Below are 17,457 nucleotides of genomic sequence, written 5' to 3'. Positions count from 1 at the left end.
GTCACGGCAGGGAGTACTGGGAACCGGTTTAAGGCAGTCCTTGGAACAAGAGGGACCCCAACTCTTGATCTCCCCAGTGGACCAATCCAGGGTTGGGGAATGGTGTTGAAGCCAGGGTAGTCCAAGGAGAATTTCGGAAGTGCAATTGGGAAGGACAAAAAATTCAATTTTCTCGTGGTGAGGTCCGATGCACATTAGGAGGGGCTCCGTGCGGTAACGCACGGTGCAATCCAACCTGGCTCCGTTGACCGCGGAAATGTGGAGTGGCTTGACAAGACGGGTCACCGGAATGCGGAATTTATTCACCAAGGACTCCCGAATAAAATTCCCAGAGGCACCAGAGTCCAGGCAGGCCACGGCTGAGAGGGAAGAGCTGGCTGAAGTAGAAATCCGAACAGGCACCGTGAGACGTGGAGAAGCCGACTTAGCATCAAGAGACGCCACACCCACGAGAGCTGGGTGCGAGCGTGCGTTTCCCAGACGTGGAGGACGGATTGGGCAATCCACCAAAAAATGTTCGGTACTGGCACAGTACAGACAAAGATTCTCTTCCTTACGGCGATTCCTCTCTTCCAGGGTCAGGCGAGACCGATCCACTTGCATGGCCTCCTCGGCGGGAGGCCTAGGCGCAGATTGCAATGGAGACTGTGGGAGAGGTGTCCAGAGATCTAAGTCTTTTTCCTGGCGGAGCTCTTGATGCCTCTCAGAAAAACGCATGTCAATGCGAGTGGCAAGATGATTGAGTTCATGCAGGTTAGCAGGAGTTTCTCGTGCGGCCAGAACATCTTTAATGTTGCTGGATAGGCCTTTTTTAAAGGTCGCGCAGAGGGCCTCATTATTCCAGGATAGTTCTGAAGCAAGAGTACGGAATTGTATGGCGTACTCGCCAACGGAAGAATTACCCTGGACCAGGTTCAACAGGGCAGTCTCAGCAGAAGAGGCTCGGGCAGGTTCCTCAAAGACACTTCGAATTTCCGAGAAGAAGGAGTGTACAGAGGCAGTGACGGGGTCATTGCGGTCCCAGAGCGGTGTGGCCCATGACAGGGCTTTTCCAGACAGGAGGCTGACTACGAAAGCCACCTTAGACCTTTCAGTAGGAAACTGGTCCGACATCATCTCCAAGTGCAGAGAACATTGCGAAAGAAAGCCAAAGCAAAACTTAGAGTCCCCATTAAATTTGTCCGGCAAAGACAGGCGGAGGCTAGGAGTGGCCACTCGCTGCGGAAGGGGTGCAGGAGCTGGCGGAGGAGATGGTTGTTGCTGCTGTAGCTGAGACTGAACTTGCTGTAGCTGTGACTGTTGCTGCTGTAGCTGTGACTGTTGCTGCTGTAGCTGCGACTGGAGTTGCTGTGTCATGGTGGTCAAGTACGACAGCTGGTGCTCTTGTCGGGCGACCAATGTAGGGAGGTCGGCGGCAACTGGCAGAGGAACTTCAGCGGGATCCATGGCCGGATCTACTGTCACGATGCCGGCTGGCAGGTAGTGGATCCTCTGTGCCAGAGAGGGATTGGCGTGGACCGTGCTAGTGGATCGGTTCTAAGTCACTACTGGTTTTCACCAGAGCCCGCCGCAAAGCGGGATGGTCTTGCTGCGACGGTAGTGACCAGGTCGTATCCACTAGCAACGGCTCAACCTCTCTGACTGCTGAAGATAGGCGAGGTACAAGGGAGTAGACAGAAGCGAGGTCGGACGTAGCAGAAGGTCGGGGGCAGGCGGCAAGGTTCGTAGTCAGGGTGGATAGCAGAAGTTCTGGTACACAGGCTATAGACACACAAAACGCTTTCACTAGGCACAAGGGCAACAAGATCCGGCAAGGGAGTGCAAGGGAGGAGACCAGATATAGCCAGGGAGCAGGTGGAAGCCAATTAGCTAATTGGGCCAGGCACCAATCATTGGTGCACTGGCCCTTTAAGTCTCAGGGAGCTGGCGCGCGCACGCCCTAGAGAGCGGAGCCGCGCGCGCCAGCACATGACAGCAGGAGACGGGAACGGGTAAGTGACCTGGGATGCGATTCGCGAGCGGGCGCGTCCCGCTGTGCGAATCGCATCCCCAACGGCCATGACAGGGCAGCGCTCCCGGTCAGCGGGACCGACCGGGGCGCTGCGGAGAGAGAGACGCCGTACGCGCTCCGGGGAGGAGCGGGGACCCGGAGCGCTAGGCGTAACATAGACAAGGTAGGGCAAGGCTCGACCAAGAGAGAGGAACGCTTCGGTTGTGGTGGGACAAGCAGAGATCCACACCTGGAGCGCCCCAGGGGTTGCAGATCACAGCAAACACCCCTGGATGTAGGGACCAGTGGCCTTGGACGACTGAGGACCGGCCTAGAAGATCACATCCCAGGGACGGCCAGACTGAAGATAACTGAGATGGCCGGAAACCTGAGTTCCACCCAGGAAGGAAATTCCCAAGAAGCAAGCAAAGAAAGAATTGCCCTAGGCCCCAAAATGTTGAAGGGGAAAAAGTTTCTCTGGGGGCCAAGACCCCAGACTGGGCGATCCCTGAAAACACCTCCCCAGCCTGACAGACAGGCTGGGATGAACAGGAAGGGACACCCCCGAAAAAAATGAGGGGGAAAATGAAGCCACCATAGAAGAGACAAGACTGACGAGAGAGAACGATCTTGCGGCCGAGAGACGATGGAGACCTGTCACACCGGAAGAAAATCACCAGTTGAAGAGGTTGGTGATGAAACTGGGCAAATGGCACGCCGACAATCGACCCAGGACATCCATGCAAAAGCGAATGGAAACTGGAGCAGGGAGCCGAAGGCATCAGACTCTTGAAAAGAGTCCGTGGAGTCGAAAGCGGGCAGAGGCCGCATCGAACTGGAGCCCCAGGAGAGCGGTTGGGCTTGTCCTAAATTACCATCCAACCGAAGTGATACAAGGTCTGGAGGTTGAGACTAAGACTCTCCAGCATCTGGGTCCTGGCTGGAGCTCAGATCAGGAGGTAGTCCAAATAAGGAATCACGGAAACAACTGTTGTCCGTAAAAAAGGCTATCACAGGCGCCAGGACTTTGGTAAAGGTCCGCGGAGAAGTAGCCAGACCGAAATGAATAGCCACAATAGAAAATGACCGTCCGGAACTGCAGAGCGGAGGTACCGCTGATATCCGTGAAACAATGAGATGTGGAGGCAGGCATCCTAATGTCCACCGAGGAACGAAAACTCCCCTTGGACGCCAGCACCAAACGGAGAGACTCCATTCGGGATGGGAACGCAAGATGCTGGCTGAGATACTCGAGAATCAAGACTGGGCAAACAGAAACGCCTTTCTTGGAACCACAGAGAGGTTGGAATAAACCTCGAAAACGTTCCCCTGAAGCTGCATGTCCAGGCATCCCGGCAGGTAAGAGGCGACCAACCACCCGAGAGAGGTCGACGGGTGGGGGGGGGGGAACCTTCAGGCCGAGGAAGGCCTACGGGTGCCTGATGGGGCCGACCTCCAGGAGGAATGGGATCGAAAAGAGGAGCCCTCTTCCCATGAAGGCGCCTGGCTGGACCCTTTGTTGGTACCCTTTGTTGGTACTAAAGGTCCACAGAACCGGAAAGAGGATTTACGACGGAAAGCGGTTCTGTGAGTCTTACCAGAGGTAATAAAGAACTCTTTTTCCGCCCATCGTCTCACTTCTTGAAGGTGGCATCCGCATTCCAGGCTTAAAGCCACATGAAGGGACGGTGGCTACCAGGTAGCTTGTGGTAAAGGCAGCACAGTGGCTGCACATGGAAGCAGAACACAGAAAAAATCTCCGGCTGCGGAGCATTGGAGAGCTAGATTAAATAAATCCGTCTTGAAGACTACCCTGGCGGAGTTGGAAGACCATACTAAAAGGGCCGTTGACACCCAGGCAGAAGCAATAGCAGGAAGAACCTGCTGCCTCAAAGGCAGAGATTGCCAAAGTATCCACCTTCATGTCTGCTGGATCCTTGAAGGCCGCCGCATCAGCCAAAGGCCGGGTAGGCGCCTTAGAGAGGCGGGAGACCGGCGGATCCACAGTTGGAGAGGAGGTCCACTGAGCAATTAGGTCCTTGGCGAAGGAATACCGCGCTTGAACCTTCTTAGTTTCCTGAAACTTCTTGTTAGGATAACTTCAGGCGGATACCAGCAGGGTGTAAAATTCAGCGTGAGAGCTGAAAGTCTCGAGTGCTGGTCGGGCACAAAGAAAGGAGACTTCTGTAGCCACGTCAGAAGTTCCTGGGTCCTTTAGATGGAAGGTGTCTCTTATGGCTGCAAAAACTGAGTAAACCACAGCAGGCACATCCGTGCGGTCCTCTGAGTCGGAGGCCGAATCAGAAACTTCTCCCACAAGTTCTTCAGGTGAATGGGAACGTGTGAGGCGGCCCTGGAAGAGAGAGACCGACCTGGTACGCGGGTCTGGAGAGCCAAAGCGGCGACCCTGGGAGCATTCTCTAGAGGAGCGACGCTTGCTACAGGTCGGAGTAATGGGGCGATGCCTGCAAGGGGAGTGCCCTTGCCTGCCAGAAGACTCGGGGGATGAGTCAGATGACACACCCCTATGATACTGCCAGAGCGTCAGAATAGGGGGAGAGCGGGACCCTCCGGAGGGCCGGTGTAGGGAGGGCCTCTCCAAGGCAGTCACCACATAACGGGAGACCTGAGCCAAGTCGGAAATAGACATGGAGAGGGAGGGAACCCAGGCTGGAGGGGCGGCCGAACCCAACGGGTCGGGAAGAACAACCGGGGTAGAGTAGAAGGGGGTATGGGGGAGCAGTGGAGCAGGCAGAACAGTTTAAACAGACAGTTTAGAGTTACAGTATTAACAGATTAAAGGAGTGGCTAGCACTCCAGTTAACTGTTCAGAGGGAGGCCGTTCTGGGCTTCTCTCACCCAAGACTGTGTTCCATTTCACTGTGTTGCTGATACAGTCTGCTTATCTTACTGTTTCACATGCCTTGAGATCCCCATAGACCACAATGGGCCTATTTAAAAAATTAAACCACAACACTGTAACACTCTGTCCCACCCCGGGACTCGAACCCGTGGTGGTCTGCAGGCTGTCAAAGAGGAGAAATGCCGGCCAATAGCAAGTGAGGGGCGTGTTAGGAGCAGGGGGCACCGCTGATTGGCCCCTGCCACCAAATCGCGTGCACAGCGCTGATTGGTGTACAGTTTGCGCCCAGAGAAGCTTCGGCGGCCCTGGGTGGGCGGAGCTAAAGCGGTCCGCGGAAGCATTAACAAGAAGTCTGTAATGGTGCCCACTCCTTGCCCCGAGTGCACATGCGAATGCATGTGCGCTCGAGGGGAACTGAGCGGACTAGACGCCGCCGACAGCAGCTGCTGCCAAAAGTGAAAGTAAACCGTCGCTCAGAGCGCCCGTATAGAGAACGCCGCGGCTGTCAGCCGCTTCAATGTAACAACACACACACAGACGTTCCACACACACACACACACACACACACACATATATTGAATAAAGTGTAGAGAGTTGTGCCCCATCCAAACTGCCACTGCTCCCCCCAGTAATAAAAGACCCCCTGTCCAGGCCAGCCCATTAGACCCATGAGATAAGTGGGCCAAAAACTGAGGGTCTCCAGCTGTTGCAAATCTGCACCTAAGGAGAAAGGGAAATATACTCACCTCAGTCAGAAGAACTTACCTCATGAAGTCTTCCTATGAAGTCTTCAGCCAGTTTTTATCACCTGCATCATGCCGGGCTACCATGTACGAGCGAGGCGAGCAAGGAGATAGGGTGACCCGGACCCATGAGGTACAACCCCAGGAGCTGACCGTTGGCGAGAGGGGGTGAACAGCGCATATACGCAATGTCTGTGCCCCCTTACTCGCAATGGGGAAACAGTGAGTCGCAGTTCCTGAGTCCCCACCTGTAAACATGAAAGAAAATGGAATAAAAAACGAACACATTCCCTAACTAGGAAAATAATAAAACATAAGACCTGGTCTGGAGAAATCCAGACCATGTCCACCTCCTTCAGACACTAAGCTTAAACTGATTAGCTCAGGGCCTGGAGGCGTGTATATCGTGCTGGGAGGAGTCGATTTCTTTGTTGCCATAGTGTCATAACTCCTAGAGACAGCAGCATACACCCACGGTCTGTGTCCCCCAATGGATCCGATAGAGAAATTAGATTTCCATTGATAATTTTTGTGTTATTTTGTTGTCAGGACATACAATTATGTAAAGACGAAAGTATTTCATACGATTAGTTAATTCATTCAGATCTAGGATGTGTTATCTTAGTGTTCCCTTTATTTTTTTGAGCAGTGTATATTGTGGTAGCTGTCATCTATCAGGTGTAATTTTCAATAAATCCAGCAGGTGTAGGAGGCCACACCCTCTTTGCGCTAAGCTGTGCCGACGTAGCAAGGGAGGAAAAAAATCAGTAAGAAGTCAGAAATTTTTGTGCACACTGGCGCTTGGAAAAAATTTGCAACTTTTCTACATCTAAACAAAGGCTTATAGAATTACTTAATACCCCCTCAATATTTTATTTAAATTAAAAAAAAACATAATCACCCCATGTCATTTTCATCTTGATTTATCACTGGTACAGGACGTTTTTTCCCATGTTTATCAATTATTAAATTCTTATCTGCAAAGATATAGGATACAGGTAAGTTTTCTGGCATTCAAATAACAAAATCACAAAACAATATAAGGAGATATCTGTTTTACAATTTTAAGGGTTCCTTCACATATGTCCACTGATCTAAAGCCACCCCGATGAAAACACAGGACACACAAAGCTGAATGTGTTGTACCCGGTATACCCTTTAGCCCTCTGTAGGCTCAAATGGAGCAAAGTGCCAGCATCTTAACTTTGAAAAAATAAGGCATAACCAAACCAAAGGGAAACTATGCTGGATCACCAAACATCACCATCCCCTGAAAACAGGGACCTCCAATGATCAGCTGTAATTTGTGGTATGATCTTTCAATGCCATCACAGAAGGAATTAGGCAATACCTATACAATAGGACATCTATGTAATGCATAGATACCCATGGTTCTCCAAAAAGAGAGAAATTCATTTTGGCTACTGGATGGAGGTTATCACTGACTGACTAAGAGTGCATTCACACCACGTTTCAGAGATTCGGAAGCTGGATCCGGTTGGGATACGGGATCGCCTGGTTTTGAAATTTCCCAGTCAATCCGGTGCCGAATCTCATTCGTTTAAATGCGCCGACCAGAGACAGCTGTCACACCCCCTTCCATAGGCTTGCATTGAAGGGCGGAGCGTGACGTAACAGGGGCGGAGGCGTGACGTCACACGCCGCCGGCCTTGTGGTCGCCGGTAATCAGACCCGGAGCGAACACACTCCAGGGACTGATTACAAACTGGGTGCCGCGTGCAAGATCCCGGGGGTCCCCAGCGGCGGGACTCCCGCGATCAGGCATCTTATCCCCTATCCTTTGGATAGGGAATAAGATGTCTAAGCACCGGAGTACCCCTTTAAATAAAAAGGTGCAAAAAAAGACACTAGCACCAAAATAGCGTCAAATGTAAACAGAAAAAAAGGTCTACACACAAATATTAATGCCAGCCCATGTGTCCTACAGGGGTTAAAAAAGGTTTGAACACCAGGTACACAACAAAATCACTGGCACATCAACAGAACATGACCTTGTTACAGCATGTACCTTCTGAAATGTCTTCATCTGATCCACTAAGAGCCTTCTGTTCAGCACCGACAATGTTAAATGGATGGACTTTGTCATTTTGGACAGTCTTTGTCGATTTCACTGACTTCCTTCCAGGGGCCATTGCTTCAATATCTGGTATTTATAAATAAATAAAAAATAAATAAATCTTATGTGCAGTACTACTTCTACATTAATGGTACGTTCCCACGTATGCAGATTTGATATGCAGGATTTGATGCACAGGATTTTCTGCTGCAGATTTCAATGTAAACTAAATGACTGGGCACAGCTTCTAATTGGCAGTTACAAATCCTGCGCATCAAATGTGTGCATGATCCTTTACGTGTGAACATACCCTAAAGAGGTATTCCTGGTTAAGTTTACTTATCCCCTACTGACAAGCTATGACCACTGGGACCTCCCATGATCTCCAGAACAGGGCCCTGTGTCTTAATATGAATGGAGTAGCGATTTCACATGTGCACTGCAGTTGTACTCTCCGTGATCTACAGAACAGGGCCCTGGGTCATTGTTATGAAAGGAACAGGGAGTCGCACAGCTCATTTTATTCTCTATGGAAGCTGCCGAAGGTAGGCAAGTGTTGTACTTGGCTATCTTCATTAACAATGACAATTAATGCAAGTTAAGGAAACAGTGTAGGGACCCCAACCCCCCCCCCCCCCTCCATTTAACCCCTTAAGAAAGATGGACATAAATGTACATCTGGATTCACTGGTACTTAACGCACCAGGACATACATTTACGTCCTATACATACAGCAATAGGCAGGAGATGGACTCGCTTTATGCACATCAGGTAATGGTGGACATCAGTGATCACGCTAATGTCTGCCATTAACCCATAAGATGCCGTGATCAATAATGATCACGGCATCTATGGCATCAGTGTTGCTGCGGGTGACTGATCGGACCATCCGCAATGTAATCACAGGAGTTCGAACAGTCAGGATGGCTGCCAAAGGTCCCCTTATTGCTGAATTATCTCTATTACCTGCTGCTCAACCAGATCAATAAATTGCCGATATTACTGATCAGTGCTCTGCATATGCACAGCACTGAACGGTAATAGCAATCTAATGATTGCTATGTATAGTCCTGTTTGGAAAAAGTAAAGTAAAAAATAAAAATAATTGAATAAAATGCCAATTAAGCCCACCCCCCAGTGAAGTTAAAATCACTTTTCCCATTTCTGAAAAAAATAAAAATAAATAAATAAATAAATAAACATATTTGGTATCGCCATTTGCATAAATGTCCAAACTATTAAAATATAATGTTAATGATCCCGTACGGTAAATGGCGTAAGCGGCGAAATTGCTGCTTTTTAAAAATGTAATAAAAAGTGATCAAAAAGTCACATATATGCAAAAGGTACAGATAAAAACCACAGATCATGGCGCAAACAATGAGCCATCAAACAGCTCCATATATATGGAAAAATGAAAAAGTTATAGGGGTTAGAATAGAGCCATTTTAAACATACAAATTTTGTTAAAAAAATGTAATAATATAAATATATATATATATATATATATACATATATATATATATATATATATATATATATATATACACAAAGTATAGGAGAGGCTCTAAATCACCTAGTTCCCAATGACCCAGGCACCCCAAATGGCACCTGGTACCCATGGTGTCAATTGAAAATAAATAATGGAAATAGATATTGAGCCTCAGGGTCTTGAATATTTGGTTAAAATAATTTATTAATTAATCAAATATATATAGTGTATGCCAATCTCACAGGGCTCTTGTGAGTTAGCAATTATACAATACAATCAAGGTAATAGCATATATATTGCAGAAGGCAAAAAATTAAAGATAAAATTAAATAAAATACAATAAGTATAGTTAATATATAAATGAGGTATATACTGTGCATTCAAATAAGGTGCATTTAGTCAGTGACTTTGCATCTGTAATCCAGCCAAATGTCATCAATGAATGAGAGGACCGCACTTTGTAATCCAAAGGGTGATAGTACAATGGTAATAAGTATCCTTTGTAGACACAGATACTTTGTATGCACTTGTGATGATGTGTCTCTGCTTAGTTCTCTATGCAAGAGGTTCGCTGCTGGAGACTCTGCCGTCTCAGCGGTATGCAGCGATATTACAGATAAGTAACTGTTCTTCAAACTTGTTACAATACGTGCATATAGTTAATGGTGGATGGTAACACAATCCCTTTAGGCAAAGGGTCCACTGCTAGAGACCGTGCAGTCTCAAAAGTATGCAGTGGAATAGGTGGGCTAATTTCTGAGGGACTGCAGCGCTTCAATTGTATAACATATCCATGTAAATAGTACCTGGTATGCGGCTGACAATCCCGACAGTGGTAGAAGGTGACTTACTGTTAGAGACATGGCCGTCTCATGTAATACAGCAAGGAGATGGATAACGGTGGGTCCAGTAAGTGGAAATGTCTTTTGCGGTCCTGGCAGTTGAATCAATGTGGCGTGTCCTTGTGGCTGCGGCCCAGTACTCAAGTAACGTATGCCGTAGATAGCGTGGCTCTGTATCCAAAATAGGGCTGGGTGATGCGGCACTCTAAGGTATAAGCTGGACGTGTTTCAAGTCCTCCATAGGACTTTTCCTCAGCAGCTAAAGTGATGTTCAAGGTCAATTCGGTGGGATATTTATATAAGTAGCTCCTCCCTTTAAGAGAGGCGTCAAAACCACTTAGGTAACAAAAAATGGTATTTAATGGAAAACGTGGTAGAAATCCATGTACTGATTATGCAACAACAAACAATTAAAAACAATAGTGACTAAACTGGTTTGGAACATATTGTATAATATCTAAATAGAATGCTTGGAAATAAAATATGCATAAAAAAGTTTTTTACGATAATGAAATATAGAAAAATGTGGGATATTGTAGGATATTGTTTGGGAGAATGTGCATGTAAATGAATAGAATATTTCGGTGTATCACTATATTTAGAAAGCAGAGAGCAATAGTTGTCTACCAATATTTGATTAGAACTTATGTATGTAAAATGATCCACAAAAAATAATGTGGCAAATCATTGCAGATTTAAATATATACATCTATAATGACGTGTGAGGGGTATATGTGAGTGATTAAAAGGATGACTAATTTATCTGAATTAATTAACTAAATTATTAGGGTATTAAAATATTGAATAGAATAGCGAATAAATTGGGTATATCTCTATGTTGAATAGAAAATCTTGATGAAAATATGTATAGTGATCCACAAAAAATTATGTGGCAAATGGCTACAAATTTAAATATAAATTAAAATACCCAAGCATACACGGTGAAATATCACACCCGGGGAGATATCAGCAATTAAACAACTTCAGAAAGGGACATACCCATCACCATTAGGCCTGCTGACAAAGGGGGTGGCATAGTAGTGAGGGACACCACTATGTATATGTCAGAATGCGTGTCGCAACTTAGTGATCCGACCACCTATGTTAAATTGAAAGAGGATCCCACCTCACAATATTCAGGTGAATTGTTGAGCCTATGTCAAAATCCAAGGGAGATAGATATCCTCTCCAAACATGAATTCGATTATATCACAGGTCCTTTCAAACGCATACCAGTTTTTTATACAATACCCAAGTTACACAAAAACCCAGTACCTATATACAGTGGCCCCTCAACATACGATGGTAATTAGTTCCAAACGAGCCATCGTTTGTCGAATCCATCGTATGTTGAGGGATTTGTGCAATGTTAAGTATAGGAAGCTGTACTCACCTGTTCCCGCCGCTCAAGATGGTGTCCCTGGCCTCCGCTGGGCTCTCCGCTGTCTTCTCCGGTCCTCCGCTGTCTTCTCCGGTCCTCCGCTGTCTTTTCCGGTCCTCTGCTGTCTTCTCCGGTCCTCTGCTTTCTTCCGCAAGGCCTTACTGGGCCTGCGTAGCAACGTCATTATGCCACTGCGTACGCCATTCCTATTGCATGACGTGCGCAGCAGCGTATTGACGTCATCGGAGAGGGTCGAGAAGACACCGGAAGACCAGCGCTGGACCCGGAGGGCACCCTGGAGCATCGTGGAGGGGTAAGTAATACTTATCGCACCACACGGGGAACATTAAGCTGCTATCCGGCAGCAGCTTAAGCATTTGGCGCTGCCAGATAGCACTTAATGCGATGGCCCAGACATAAAAAAGCATCGTATGTCGATGCTGACATCGACATGGGATGGCCTCTGAGAGGCCATCGTATGTCGATTTCATCATATGTCGGGGCCATCGTAGGTCGGGGGGTCACTGTACGTGATACAACACAAATTATTGAAACCGTCAAATGGGATCCATCTTGGTATCTAGGAACCTTAGACGTGAGTTCTTTATATACTGTCATAAACCATGTACAAGGCATTGGAGCTATTCGAGACACTTTAGAGGGACATGCAGATCTGCCAATGGAACACATTAATTTTATATTAGATGGCATCAATTTCATTTTAACACAATTATTTTAAATTTGATACTGAATTTTATCTTCAAATCAACGGTACCGCTATGGGCACCAGCTTCACCCCCAGCTATGCCAATCTTTTTATGGCAAGTTGGGAACATATGACTATCAATCCCCAACTGGGAGGCGACCTGGAGTCCTGGTACCGTTATATTGATGACATCTTTTTTATATGGAGGGGGAACCAAACCTGATTTAGACAATTTTATTTCTTCTATTAATATTAACAATTTTAATCTTAAATGTACACCTAATATTAGCTCCGATTCTGTAGAATTTTATAGATCTTTTAATATCAGCTACCCAGGATAAATTGCTATGCAGAACATACCACAAACCAGAGGCCAAAAATGGCTTCATTCTTCATACAAGTTGCCATCTACCTCAATGGCTGATTAATGTTCCCACGAGTCAATTTCGGAGGGCTTAAATGAAATTGTACAGACAATGATCAATTTGAACTCGAGGCCATAGCACTCACCAAACAATTTGTCTCTAAAGAGTATCCATTGGCAGGACTCCAACAATCCCTTGACATAGTACGAAATTTGGATAGAACATAATTTTTTACTCCCAAACTACCTATCACACAAACATCCATCAATTAAGAGTTGCCTAAATTAATTATTCCATTTAACACGCAATATTGTAAAATAGAAAATATTATAAAAAAATATTGGCCACTCTTGTGTGAAGATAAAGCATTAAAAGAATTCCTCCCAGAGAGACTATCCATTATATATACAAGAGCCCCCAATCTGGGTATTAAAATTGCACCCACAGTTAGGACCAACAACTTGAAACCCAAATCTCTATCTACCATAGTAGATTTGAAAGGATTTTTTTTAGATGTGGGCAATGCCCTAATTGCAAGGCAACACTATTTTATACAAGAACTATAGAAGTTAAATCCACAACTAACGATTACACACACACAATTACCGAGTAATATATGTAATCGAATGTCCTTGCAAGAAGCAATATATAGGTCAAACATCACGTGCACTAAAAACATGCATACTTGAACATCGATATAATATCAAAAAAAGGAATGATAAACACCCTCTGTCAGCCCATTTCAAACAGAACCATCAAGGGAATCCCAATAATCTTAAATACATGGCCATCCAATCCATCCAACAAGATTGGCGAGGAGGGGATTATATCCATAAAATGTCTAGGGCAGAGTCAAGAAAAATTTTTGAGTTCGATTCCCTAGCACCTGTAGGTCTCAACAGTGAATTAGAGGTTTTTGGATTTCTGGAGTAGTTTTATTTTCTTCACATACACCCTTCACGTATTCCACACACCTTCCTATTATTTTTTTTATTTTTAGATTAACACATGTAGATCTATTTTTAGAGTGATTCACATGAGTATTTCCATGGAGATTTTTATTCAATATAGAGAAACACCTAATCTATCCATCATCATTTTATTACTCGTAAAATTTAGTGAAATAATCCAGATTATTTTAAAGTAGTCCTTTTTATCATCCACATTATTATAGAGACATATATTTAAATTTGTAGCCATTTGCCACATTATTTTTTGTGGATCACTATACATATTTTCATCGAGATTTTCTATTCAACATAGAGATATACCCAATTTATTCACTATTCTATTCAATATTTTAATACCCTAATAATTTAGTGAATTATACAGATCATTTAGTGGTCCTTTTAATCACTCACATATACCCCTCACACGTCATTATAGATGTATATATTTAAATCTGCAATCATTTGCCACATTATTTTTTGTGGGTCATTTTACATACATAAGTTCTAATCAAATATTGGTAGATAACTATTGCTCTGCTTTCTAAATATAGTGATACACCGAAATATTCTATTCATTTACATTCTCCCAAACAATATCCTACACAAATTCTCACATTTTTCTATATTTCATTATCGTAAAAAACTTTTTATGCATATTATATTTCCAAGCATTCTATTTAGGTATTATACAATATGTTCCAAACCAGTTTAGTCACTTTCTATTGTTTTTAATTATTTATTGATGCATAATCAGTACATGGATTTCTACCATGTTCTCCATGAAATCCAATGTTTTTGTTACCTAAGTGGTTGTGATGCCTCCCTTAAAGGGAGGAGCTACTTATATAAATATCCCACCGAATTGACCTTGAACATCACTTTAGCTGCTGAGGAAAAGTCCTATGGAGGACTTGAAACGCGTCCAGCTTATACCTTAGAGTGCCGCATCACCCAGCCCTATTTTGGATACAGAGCCATCCTATCTACGGCATACGTTACTTGAGTACTGGGCCGCAGCCACGAGGACACACCACATTGATTCAACTGCCTGTACCGCAAAAGACATTTCCACTTACCGGACCCACCGTTATCCATCTCCTTGCTGTATTACATGAGACGGCCATGTCTCTAACAGTAAGTCACCTTCTACCACTGTCGGGATTGTCAGCTGCATACCAGGTACTATTTTACATGGATATGTTATACAATTGAAGCGCTGCAGTCCCTCAGAAATTAGCCCACCTATTCCACTGCATACTTTTGAGACTGCACGGTCTCTAGCAGTGGACCCTTTGCCTAAAGGGATTGTGTTACCATCCACCATTAACTATATGCACATATTGTAACAAATTTGAAGAACACTTACTTATCTGTAATATCACTACATACCGCTGAGACGGCAGAGTCTCCAGTAGCGAACCTCTTGCATAGAGAACTAAGCAGAGACACATCATCACAAGTGCATAAAAAGTATCTGTTTCTACAAAGGATACTTATTACCATTGTACTATCACCCTTTGGATTACAAAGTGCGGTCCTCTCATTCATTTATGACATTTGGCTGGATTACAGAGTCACTGACTAAATGCACCTTATTTGAATGCAAAGTATTTACCTCATTTATATATTAACTATACTTATGCTGCTACCATGTAGACTGGTGTCTGTGTCTATATATGCTGCATGGTTGTTGTTTTATGTGCAATACCCCCTTACTGCCATCCAGACTGCAGGGTATCCGGTTTTGCTGCTTTTCTTGATGCATTGTCTTTCTCTTTATGTGTGTACTTGATTTTAGGGCATATCAATAAAATGTGTCTATTTTATTTGTATAAATGACTCCTTTGGCTTTTTTGCTTATTTTCTATGTTCAGTTTTGGAGTCATACTAAGGGGTCAACTACTATTAGGGAGGTTGCTACAGTGGTCTCTGCTCTGGGTACCACACATCTACTTTCTCCCTTTCTTTTGGTCTGTCTCTTTTTATATGTTTCCAGCATGTTATTGTAAATGTTTTTATTTTTTACACTAACATGCTGATGTTGCCCCATACTTTTCATTTTCACAAGAAATAAAAGGAAAAAAATTGTAACGCAATTTCTCCTGAGTAAGGAAATACCTCATATGTGGACGTAAAATGCTCTGCTGGCGCACAACAAGGCTCAGAGAGCCATGTACATTTGAAGTGATTTGAACAGGGGTGGCTGATCATTACTGCGGTTCTGACATAAATGCAAAAAAAAAACACCCACATGTGACCCCATTTTGAAAACTACACCCCTCACGGAATGTAATAAGGGGTGCAGTGAGCATTTACACCTCACTGGTGTCCGACAGATTTTTTGAACAGTGGTCCATGAAAATGAAAAATTTAACTTTTCATTTGCACAGCCCACTGTTCCAAAGATCTGTCAAATGCCAGTGAGGTGTAAATGCTCAATGCACCCCTTATTACATTCCGTGAGGGGTGTAGTTTCCGAAATAGGGTCATATGTGGGGGGGGGGGGTCCTCTGTTATGGCACCATGGGGGCTTTGTAAACACACTTCAATTCCAAACAGATTCTCTCTCCAAAAGCCCAATGGCGCTCCTTTTCTTCTGAGCATTGTAGTGCACCCGCAGAGCACTTTACATCCACATAAGGGGTATTTCCATAATGGGTTTAAAAATTTTGGGAGGCTTTTTCTCCTATTACCCCTTGTGAAAATAAAAAAAATATATATTTTCAGGTCCAACTTTAGCAGAAATTTGTCACTGTACCCCTTGTTACGTTCCTTGAGGGGTGTTGTTTCCCATATAGTGTGCCATGTGGGGCTTTTTTTTGTTGTTCTGGCACAATAGGGGCTTCCTAAATTGTAGTACACCCACAGAGCACTTTACATCCACACATGGGGTATTTCCATTTTTTTTTGGGGGGGGGGCAGTTTCTTCTATTACCTTTTGTAAAAATGGTAAATTTGGCCAAAAAAACTACATTTTAGTTAAAAATAAAACATTTCACTTACACATCCAACTTTAACGAGAAGTTATCAAGCGCCTGTGGGGTGTTAAAGGGGTACTCCACTGGAAAAAAAATTTTTTTTAAATCAACTGGTGCCAGATTTGTAAATTACTTCTATTTTAAAATCTTAATCCACTCAGTATTTATGAGCTGCTATATGCTCCACAGGAAGTTCTTTTCTTTTTGAATTTTCTTTCTGTGTGACCACAGTGCTCTCTGCTGTCCAGAGTAGTATAGGTTTGCTATGGGGATTTGCTCCTACTATGGACAGTTCCTAAAATGGACAGAGGTGACAGCAGAGAGAACTATTGTCAGACAGAAAGGAAACTAACTTCCTGTGGAGCATATAGCAGCTGATAAGTACTGGAAGAATTAAGCTTTTTAAATAGAAGTAATTTACAAATCTTTTAAACTTTCTGGCACCAGTTGATTAAAAAAAAAAAAAAAAAATGTTTTCCAGCAGAGTACCCCATTAAGGCTCACTGTACCCCTTGTTACGTGCCTTGAAGGGTGTAGTTTCCAAAATAGTATGCCATGTGGGGAGGGGGGGGGGGTGTTGCTGTTCTGGCACCATAGGGGCTTCCTAAATGTGACATGCCCAAAAAAACATTTCAGCAAAATTTGCTTTCAAAAAGCCAAATGTGACTTTTCTTCTGAGCATTGTAGTGCACTCACAGAGCACTTTACGTCCACACATGGGGTATTTCCATACTCAGAAGAAATGGGGTTACAACTTTTTGGGGGCATTTACACATCCGACTTTACTGAAAAGTCGTCACACCTGTGGGGTGTTAAGGTTCACTCAGGGCCGGTTTTAGGCTTAGCGTGGCCTAGGCAAAATCAAAAGTGGGGCCCCAAAAGTCGTAATAGTGCACTAACCAGATTTGAACATTTTTGGTCACTTCAAATACTATAAAAAATATCTAAAAAGCAATTGAAAAGTCCCATCAAAACAAAAATGGTACCGATAAAAACTACAAATCACAGTGCAAAAAATTACCCTCATCCCCATATACAGGAAAATAAGAGTTATAGGGATCAGAATAGTA

The 17,457-nt window shown here is 44.3% G+C and overlaps 1 protein-coding gene across 5 annotated transcripts in view; it reads right to left on the bottom strand.

The window, feature by feature from the left end:
- SYCP3 (synaptonemal complex protein 3) overlaps positions 1-17,457 on the bottom strand; it is an 82,233-nt gene that overhangs the window by 45,612 nt on the left and 19,164 nt on the right. For all 5 annotated transcript variants that reach the window (XM_056574566.1, XM_056574568.1, XM_056574567.1 and 2 more), the window contains exons 2-3: positions 7,626-7,760; positions 6,498-6,573 (exon numbers count right to left, since the gene is read on the bottom strand). In XM_056574566.1, coding sequence (XP_056430541.1) covers positions 6,498-6,573; positions 7,626-7,760 — 211 coding nt within the window. The remainder of the gene's footprint in view (positions 1-6,497; positions 6,574-7,625; positions 7,761-17,457) is intronic.

Source organism: Hyla sarda, chromosome 4 (genome assembly GCF_029499605.1).
Source record: "Hyla sarda isolate aHylSar1 chromosome 4, aHylSar1.hap1, whole genome shotgun sequence".
Classification (NCBI taxonomy): domain Eukaryota; kingdom Metazoa; phylum Chordata; class Amphibia; order Anura; family Hylidae; genus Hyla; species Hyla sarda.
This window is presented reverse-complemented; position numbering and strand designations above follow the sequence as displayed.